The 11,012-nt window shown below is 37.3% G+C and overlaps 1 protein-coding gene across 1 annotated transcript; it reads left to right on the forward strand.

Annotated features, from left to right (window-relative positions):
- The first annotated feature begins 5,152 nt into the window (after positions 1 to 5,152).
- Positions 5,153 to 6,181, forward strand: LOC132556197 (neuroblast differentiation-associated protein AHNAK-like). Its single transcript, XM_060220590.1, has one exon. The coding sequence runs from the start codon at positions 5,153 to 5,155 to the stop codon at positions 6,179 to 6,181; it is 1,029 nt and encodes a 342-aa protein (XP_060076573.1).
- The last annotated feature ends 4,831 nt before the right edge of the window (positions 6,182 to 11,012 follow it).

Genomic DNA, 11,012 nt, shown 5'->3' on the forward strand with positions numbered 1-11,012 from the left:
ACACGAGTCTGAGTGATATTGATATTATCGTCTCCAATATAGGACTCGCGAGTAACGGTGGTATTGATTGTATCGTCTCCGATGGAAGACCCACGAGTCGTTATTATATCGATGGTATCGTCTCCGATAGAGAATGCACGAGTCGTTATTATATCGATTGTACCGTCTCCGATAGAGAATGCACGAGTCGTTATTACATCGATGGTATCGTCTCCGATAGAGAATGCACGAGTCGTTATTATATCGATGGTATCGTCTCCGATAAAGAATGCACGAGTCGTTATTATATCGATGGTATCGTCTCCGATAGAGAATGCACGAGTCGTTATTATATCGATGGTATCGTCTCCGATAGGATATGCACGAGTCGTTATTATATCGATGGTATCGTCTCCGATAAAGAATGCACGAGTCGTTATTATATCGATGGTATCGTCTCCGATAGAGAATGCACGAGTCGTTGTTATATCGATGGTATCGTCTCCGATAGAGAATGCACGAGTCGTTATTATATCGATGGTATAGTCTCCGATAGGATATGCACGAGTTGTTATTATATCGATGGTATCGTCTCCGATAGAGAATGCACGAGTTGTTATTATATCGATGGTATCGTCTCCGATAGAGAATGCACGAGTCGTTATTATATCGATGGTATCGTCCCTGATAGCTTACACCGGCGTCATGTCATTCGCCTACAGATTAATCCTATGAAGACATGTTCATCCTTTAGATAAACAAAACTCTGATCTATCGACAATATAACATACACCATGTAATACTTCGTTATAGTTTTTACAAGGATTTAACATTACTGCAGCACTGATTACAAAACCGAAAACTATAACTTTTCTCAGCCACCCGCCTGTTTCCCTCGTCCTCTCCCATTGGCTTCCTTAGATCATGTAAGTCAGTTGTATTCTGTAACCTTGTCAGTTACCTTAGTGATCTAAATATAATTGATAGTAGATAATGATAAGTATTTACCTATCTAAAACAGTTTTTACATATCGTGTCATATAAATATTATATAGTGTAAACTCTCGTTTTATTAACTTATCAAAGATATTTTGTTCTTAAGAGACAATGGAAGATGGAAGAATTTCATTTCGTTGCGTGAAAAAGGAGGCAGACAATTGTGTAGAGTTTTAAAAGTTTATATTTATAACTAACCCCTCTGTCAATATGGTCACAGAAAGGACAAGACATGACTCTGATTTGCATCATACAATGGTGTTTGTGTTAAGTTTATAAAATACCACAACGTCCGGATGTTGCATGTAAAACCTTCTAGCGCTAACAGAAGTTCCGAACCGGAAGTACCGCCACAGTGCAACTAGGACAGAAATACTATCTTATCACCGTTCATATACTTAGAGAGAAAAAAAAATACACACGTACACAATACACTGCAACTCAAAATTCACGAGCGTACACACGTACACAATACACTGCAACTCAAAATTCACGAGCATACACACGTACACAATACACTGCAACTCAAAATTCACGAGCATACACACGTACACAATACACTGCAACTCAAAATTCACGAGCATACACACGTACACAATACACTGCAACTCAAAATTCACGAGCGTACACACGTACACAATACACTGCAACTCAAAATTCACGAGCGTACACACGTACACAATACACTGCAACTCAAAATTCACGAGCATACACACGTACACAATACACTGCAACTCAAAATTCACGAGCATACACACGTACACAATACACTGCAACTCAAAATTCACGAGCATACACACGTACACAATACACTGCAACTCAAAATTCACGAGCGTACACACGTACACAATACACTGCAACTCAAAATTCACGAGCGTACACACGTACACAATACACTGCAACTCAAAATTCACGAGCATACACACGTACACAATACACTGCAACTCAAAATTCACGAGCGTACACACGTACACAATACACTGCAACTCAAAATTCACGAGCATACACACGTACACAATACACTGCAACTCAAAATTCACGAGCATACACACGTACACTATACACTGCAACTCAAAATTCACGAGCATGCACACGTACACAATACACTGCAACTCAAAATTCACGAGCGTACACACGTACACAATACACTGCAACTCAAAATTCACGAGCGTACACACGTACACAATACACTGCAACTCAAAATTCACGAGCATACACACGTACACAATACACTGCAACTCAAAATTCACGAGCGTACACACGTACACAATACACTGCAACTCAAAATTCAAAAATTAAAAGTTTACGTTATGGTTTGGATGGATATTACCCGAATTAATCACCAACGCAGCTATTTGATGAAAATGGTACTGAAACCATAATATTTCATTTAATTTATACTTCTAATGGCAACCCTGATGAATTGTAGTAGGAACGGCAATGGCCTATCTGCCAGTTCTTAAAGGGACAATTTTACTGCACCGTGCGGGAAATAGTTCCGACTCTACGAGTAATATTGGAGGCAGCAGATGCGCTCTTTTCTCGTCTGAGTCACTAAACGAGGATAAGGATGAAAATTCAGGCTCGTGTGCTTCATTTAAGAGATTTATTGTACGACAGGTTGATAATCCCTTTCCTTAAACCGGAAGTGCTCTATACGCATGGCAGAACACGCCGTTACACTAGGCTATGTCGACCATTACTTTTATATTACACCATTAGGGCTTTACGGACTTATTATATCGAGAACCTGGAGTCATGAAATGTGTACGATGTTAGATGATACCTTGTCCTGTTGACCCAGAAGTTAAGCCAGCAATGTCAAACAGGCAACTGATGTACATACCGTAAAAAGCCGTAATTTCAAAACTAGCGATAATGTCATGCTTATTGATTTTTCAACTCGAATCCTTCGCTTCCTTCTGCAATGTGAATACTCAGATAAGCTGTTTTTCTCGAGCGAAGTAGGTTGAAGTTTATCTAGAAGCTGGAAAGGCTGATTTTGTGATTGACATGAATTATGCATGAAAAGCACGGTTTTTATTCCACGTTCCGTCAAATAACATATAAATTACGGACAATCTGAATATCTTAAATCCATGTATATGGACAAGTCTCGAGTCTTCAATTGCATCATAACAGGATGGTTATATACATATAAATGTTTGAAAAGTCGAAGAAGTCACTTACTTGGCTTTTGGATTCACAACCACGTGCTTGTCTAACGGAGGTCCGTGACTTACACAATGAAAGCAAGCACTTGCCTCTATCGCCTCCAATGTTAACAATAAAAACCAACCAAGTTTATCGACATATCAACAGACTCTTAATCTAAACTAAAAAATCCGACACTAAGGCAAAACATGAACAAAGAACATTTTACTGTGGCATCCATGAAAAAATACCACGAGAATAAGGACTTGTGTTCCGGAAGGTTAAGCGTCTGATGCTTCACTGACCATATCCGCCATGAAAAACCTTGATCAATCCAAGTAAGTTTGGTACGATTCCAAATGAGTACATGATAAACAATAAAAGAACCGACTGGCAAACTAACGACATCAAATACTGCCAACTTCATATCGCACAAGGAAACAGAATACATCTGTTCGCCATGACAGACCAAACCGGTATGAAGAGACAGATTCTATGAAACCAATAACGCGACTTGTAGTGTACCGGTCAATCGCTTACGCTGAAAGAACAGGTATAATGCAGTGTAGTGTTAGGAAGTATAAGGAAACGTTTTCGGCGACATTTCTATAAATATATACACGTGTGACGTCAATCGCAATTTCCCGATTGGAATTTATTTTTGTATTGCACACGAGTTGATAACTTGTTTTAGTGAAACGTCGATTGGTCCTTTTAACAATTATTATCGTCCAATGGAACGTTTTCCTTTCTTAGAACGGACAAGCTGATGCCATGTGATGCGTTTTTAATTTGTTGATTTTGTCTTCTGATGAACTTCAAGTTTTTTTGTGGTTCGTTTCGACCTTCCTGTCTTGTCCAAGGGGACATTCAGCCCCGAGAACACTTTAGCTTTCAGAACACAAGAGTGAAGCTGCTAAATCGTGTACTTTTCAGGTCTTTAGTTTAGAACAAAACATCCAACCGACAACAGGAATGTAGCAAGGTAATACATCATTCAGTGTCAGAAAAACGTTTTAAAGTGCATTTAGTTTGTTTTGAAAACTTGTTTTTGTTTATTCATATATTGGAACGATAGGAAAGATGCTCCAGCTAATTAGACGGTAATTTGCTATTTAAAAATTGGTTATTTCTGTACATCGGGTGATTAAGTGTGGTAGGTAATGCAGTATCAGAATACATGTTCTCAAATTTAGGTAATTAGTTGACTAGCATTCAAACTTGCACACTTACAGCATCGCGCCAGAAAAAAACGTGAACACGGTATTTAGAGAGCCTCTCATACCAAACAGCGATGTTCGAGATGAACTTGGAGGAAACCTCGAACAAAGACGTTTTCAGATTCCTTGTATTAAATATTTTCCAAAATCAGATTTCTACAATTTCAAAATGTGAGTGCTCGCTTTAAAGTAGCCACAGATATAATATTCTTTCCGTGGTCGTTATTTCAGAGGAGTTCTTACTTTTAACATTTTCGAGAAGATGGAATCAAATTTAACTAACAAAGAGAACCATAGTCCGGTTTATGACTTCCGAGAAAAATAGAACCTCTTGTTTACAACTATTGATATAACCAAGAAAATTTCAGACATCGAAAAATACATTTTGAAGTAGTCGTTTGTATCTACTCGGACACGGTCTCAAACCGAAACATGTTGGCACCGAATAAATTAATTATTTATGCTTTCAATCCGAAACTGGACATTGTAAACCCGATAGCTAGACATTGTAAAGCCATACATTGGTAAACTCAGAACTAGACATTGTAAATCCGGAACTAGACATTAGAAATACGGAACTAGACATGTAAACATGGAACCAGACATTGTAAATCCTGAACTAGACATTAAAATTCCGGAACTAGACATTGTAAACCCGGAAATAGACATTGTAAACCCATACATGGTAAACTCAGAACTAGACATTAGAAATCCGGAACTAGACATTAGAAATCTGAAACTAGACATTGCAAACCCGGAACTAGACATTGTAAACCCGATAGCTAGACATTGTAATCCCATACATGGTAAACTCAGAACTAGACATTGTAAATCCAGAACTAGACATTAGAAATCCGGAACTAGGCATTGTAAATCCGGATCTAAACATTGTAAACGCGGAAGTAGACATTAGAAATCCGGAACTGGACATTGTAAACCCGGAACTAGACATTAGAAATCCGGAACTGGACATTGTAAACATGGAACTAGACATTGTAAATCCAGAACTAGACATTAGAAATCCGGAACTGGACATTGTAAACCCGGAACTAGACATTAGAAATCCGGAACTGGACATTAGAAATCCGAAACTAGGCATTAGAAATCCGGAACTAAACATTGTAAACCCGGAACTAGACATTAGAAATCCGGAACTGGACATTGTAAACCCGGAACTAGACATTAGAAATCCGGAACTGGACATTGTAAACCCGGAACTAGATATTAGAAATCCGGAACTGGACATTAGAAATCCGAAACTAGGCATTAGAAATCCGGAACTAAACATTGTAAACCCGGAACTAGACATTAGAAATCCGGAACTGGACATTGTAAACCCGGAACTAGACATTAGAAATCCGGAACTGGACATTGTAAACCCGGAACTAGATATTAGAAATCCGGAACTGGACATTGTAAACATGGAACTAGACATTAGAAATCCGGAACTGGACATTGTAAACATGGAACTAGACATTGTAAATCCAGAACTAGACATTAGAAATCCGAAACTAGGCATTAGAAATCCGGAACTAAACATTGTAAATCGGGAACTATACATTGTAAATCCGGAACTAGACATTAGAAATCCGAAACTAGGCATTAGAAATCCGGAACTAAACATTGTAAATCGGGAACTATACATTGTAAATCCGGAACTAGACATTAGAAATCCGGAAGTAGACATTAGAAATCCGGAACTATACATTGTAAACCAGGAACTAGACATTAGAAATCCGGAACCAGACATTGTTAGCCCAGAACAAGACATTGGAAATCCGGAACTAGAAATTGTAAACATGGAACTAGACATTGTAACTCTATATGGATGATAATGTCGTATGGCAGTAACTAATTATACAAAGTTTTTTCTGTCCGCGACCATCATATTTAACATCATCATCTCCCGAAGCATGTTGTACACTCACCAATAAACCTCGAATGGACCTATATTAAGCAGTCTGCTCGTCTTATTATGACATACCGCTTGTTTGCTGCGCGTACAAACGTTGCACGAAGACACGAAAGTCGTTTTCTCCTATTTTCCTATACAATGCACTCTCATATTGCTTCAGTAAGTTTGTGAGGCCAGGTTGTAATTCAGCTTTACAAAGGGTGAGTTCCAGTTTTCGCTGATTTAATGAATATGGAAACAAAGTTTTTAAAGAGAAATAAAACAATGGTTAATTATTAGACGTAATGATAAACGCTGTGTCAGACACGACTCCGAACTTATAATGTTTTACCCTTACAACTGATAGTAAAATTTTCACGTGCGAAAATGATCCAGTTATTCAAAACCGGTTGCAAAATCATTTTAAACAAAACAAACCCTAGATTTATTACCTTCGGGATGAAAAAAAATATGAAATATAACTATGTCTTGTACAGAATTTGGTTGGCAACATAAATCAATACGAGAAAAGATTAATTCAAACATTTTAACTTCAATATTTCAGTATTATAGGCTGATTACAGTAAATACCTTAATATTTCAGGTTCGTTTCCATTACACCTTGTCTCTCTTGAATAGACTTGCTTTTAGACACGTACATCACGAGATAGACTTGAGATTTGAAGGAAAATCGTAACTTATAGCTGCAGGATGCTGTATGACTCTGTTGGAGGGTGAGGTAGTCTATAGGTTTGTACTAAAAGGGAGAATAACCTAATGGAGAAATAACCTTAAATCGGGAAAACATATCCAGGAGTGTTTACCGGAAGTATATTTACCACGTGACTGCCAAATCACGTGATAATCCTTTTGCCATCTTATCTATGCAAAGTCTTAGAAATACGTGATGACTCCAATACAAAATAGAAATAGTTGGTGTAACAACACAAAGGCAGTTTCTTTTCACAGGTTATGACAGTGTAAAAGCAGAGAAAGGGTTCTAGGCGGTTCGTTATTCATACCTTATGTGGCGAGATTTAGCTTGACAACCGTCGCTATTCAAAACGTGGAAGTTCCAAGGGAAGATGGTGTACACGTAATTTGTGTCTTTGTTGGCGAAAATCGATCTGTTCCGACAGCTCTGACGTCACGTGATAGTTTTGGGACATGACAGATTCCATACGGGACAATACCGCGCAAATCCTACATATACAAATTCATCAAAGTTCCGACAATGTCTTCGAATGTCCCCCGACATATGTTCACATTGTCCCATTACAACGCAGGAGGACACATAAGATAGATGACATCGCTCGGGATCTATCCGACGTTTGTCACATAGTTGATCAGGTCTGTCGGAGGTTTGTCATTTAGGTGATAAATCTACAATCTTGCCCAATACCTCTGAGATTTCTTTGGGATATAATGGCTGTTCAGCATCCGATCAGTTACCCTCACTCTTTGCGATACTTGGTGTGGCAGAGATAGGGGAGTATACCGTGTACACAATAAATATAGCTTGTTGTTAGAGAGACGCTTTCAACTTGATTTGGACACTTGGGAGAATAATTATTCATCACGTGTTTCAAACTGAAGGGTAAGGCGTATTTTATAGTGGGCGTGGTGGTGGTGATTTGTTTTCTATGTTTATGTATACCATTGTATAGCAACATTTTTGTGTAACTTTATCAGAGGCAGATGTGTATTACTAGCTCGTGAACTGCCAACAAACCAAGGGATATTGAAAGTAACGTAATTAAAACTGAATTTCCCCTTTATAATCAGATAAGAATAGAAGATGAGAAGCAAAAGCATTTAACTGGTTCAGGTTGACATCCGTGGTAAATATGATAAGTATTTAACTGGTTCAGGTTGACATCCGTGGTAAATATGATAAGTATTGAACTGGTTCAGGGTGACATCCGTGGTAAATATGATAAGTATTTAACTGGTTCAGGTTGACATCCGTGGTAAATATGATAAGTATTGAACTGGTTCAGGGTGACATCCGTGGTAAATATGATAAGTATTAAACTGGTTCAGGGTGACATACGTGGTATAGATGATAAGTATTGAACTGGTTCAGGGTGACATCCGTGGTAAATATGATAAGTACTGAACTGGTTCAGGGTGACATCCGTGGTATATATGATAATTATTGAACTGGATCAGGGTGACATCCGTGGTAAATATGATAAGTATTGAACTGGTTCAGGGTGACATCCGTGGTATATATGATAAGTACTGAACTGGTTCAGGGTGACATCCGTGGTATATATGATAATTATTGAACTGGATCAGGGTGACATCCGTGGTAAATATGATAAGTATTGAACTGGTTCAGGGTGACATCCGTGGTATATATGATAAATATTGAACTGGTTCAGGGTGACATCCATGGTATATATAAGTATTGAACTGGTTCAGGATGACATCTGTGGTAAATATAATAAGTATTGAACTGGTTCAGGATGATATCCGTGGTATATATAAGTATTGAACTGGTTCAAGGTGACATCTGTGGTAAATATAATAAGTATTGAACTGGTTCAGAGTGACATCCATGGTATATATGATGAGTATTGAACTGGTTCAGAGTGACAACCGTGGTATATATGATAAATATTGAACTGGTTCAGAGTGACAACCGTGGTATATATGATAAGTATTGAACTGGTTCAGAGTGACATCCATGGTATATATGAGTATTGGACTGGCTCAGAATGACAACCGTTGTATATATGATAAGTATTTAACTGGTTCAGAGTGACATCCATGGTATATATAAGTATTGAACTGGTTCAGGATGACAACCGTGGTATATATGATAAATATTGAACTGGTTCAGAGTGACATCCATGGTATATATGATGAGTATTGAACTGGTTCAGAGTGACAACCGTGGTATATATGATAAGTATTGAACTGGTTCAGAGTGACATCCATGGTATATATGAGTATTGGACTGGCTCAGAATGACAACCGTGGTATATATGATAAATATTGAACTGGTTCAGAGTGACATCCATGGTATATATGAATGTTAATTGGATAAAGACAAAATGAACGTGAAGCGCTGTGTTTACAGTCCTAAATTTGTCCTCATCCAATTAGCATTCATAATGTCTATGAATGTGAAATGAAAATGGTTCTAGCTTGTTATCTATTGATCCACAAACATAAGCACACATGTCGTTATTGGTGCGTATACAAAATCAAAATTAAAATCAAGACTGTGGTCCATATTGATTGAGCTAAAGCGAAAAGTTCGGTAAATTACTTAAACCTATTTGATTATATATATATATATACTTAGATATATATTTCAATCGTTTTTTTAAATAAATGTTTTGTCTAAAAACGTTTGGTACTAGTATGTGTCAATAATTCAAGCGTATTACATGCGGCATGCAATATGGCGTTCATCATGTAGCACCGACATGGTGATCATCTTACCCATGATACACCGCGAAACTAACCTTTTCTCGATTGAATCGTTACTAAATCTACTGACTATATAAAAGTAATAAAACACGATATATCATATTCATACTCCTCACTTAAAGATAAATTATAACAAGTATCACAAACGTTAAGATGGCTGGATGGGGCACCACAGCTTCTGCTGAAGACATGCTTTATCTAATAACACTGTCCCTTATAAGGATTGAAGTGTCCATCGTGATAACTAGGTAAATTCTGACAGAGACGAATCAATTCTGATAGCTAGGTAAATTCTGACAGAGACGAATCAATTCTGATAGCTAGGTAAATTCTGACAGAGACGAATCAATTCTGATAGCTAGGTAAATTCTGACAGAGACGAATCAATTCTGATAGCTAGGTAAATTCTGACAGAGACGAACATTTGAATAATGCAGACTTCATCATAACTTCAGCGTGTGGAGAGTGTGTAAGTACACCATTATTTCCTCTGAACTTTTAGGTATAACTGATGAAGTTAACGGTCCTCGAACTTCGCCCGAATCACCCATTTCTGTAGATAAGGTTTTAGTTGAAATCCTAATCAGGCTACCACATAAGCTATAAAATATTTATCAAACCAAGTCTAAATAAAAATGTATGTAATTTTTTTTATATGCTGAACGTGATGTAGACATTTTTGTCAGATACCAAAAAAATCCTATGACGGTCAATAATCAATAATAAAACAGGACAAATTTGCAAAATGTAGATAAATTATCCAAACCCTGATTTACAAAAGTTATAGATATTAGTTAATATTATAAGTACCTATTACAGGTTGCGGGGTAGACCCAGACTCGCTGTACGTGTGTATTGTACATTTGTGCAATCGAACCTTTATAACGATTCCATAGTAATGTACAGTGGTACGCTAACAAATCGATTTCACGGTGATTAATTTAATTCATAATTTGAAATTTGTCAGGTTTTGTGTACTTTTCAAAAACTAATAATTCGCAAGCCTCTCTGCATGTTGACTATAGAGAATTATTGCTGCTGGTCAAACATAGAGTTAAGTCTGTATCAGTCAGTATACCATTCTAAATACAAATTCAGTCCCTGTTAGGAATTCGGACCTATCATAACGGTATAATTTACCTGCAATACTTTTGTTTGTTTTTTTTTGTTTTTGTTTTTTCCAAATTTTTGCTTATGTGTAAAATATTAGTCGTGAAATCCCTTATTTAAAGACGTGTTTTTCTCATGGTACATCAGAATTTATTCAAAGACGTCCCCAATGTACAGGGAAATATAGCAGTAGGATATGTTGTTGGTAGAACTGC

This window comes from Ylistrum balloti, unplaced genomic scaffold, assembly GCF_031769215.1.
Source record: "Ylistrum balloti isolate Yb309-2 unplaced genomic scaffold, AGI_CSIRO_Ybal_v1 Utg370554, whole genome shotgun sequence".
In the NCBI taxonomy this organism is placed as follows: Eukaryota; Metazoa; Mollusca; class Bivalvia; order Pectinida; family Pectinidae; genus Ylistrum; species Ylistrum balloti.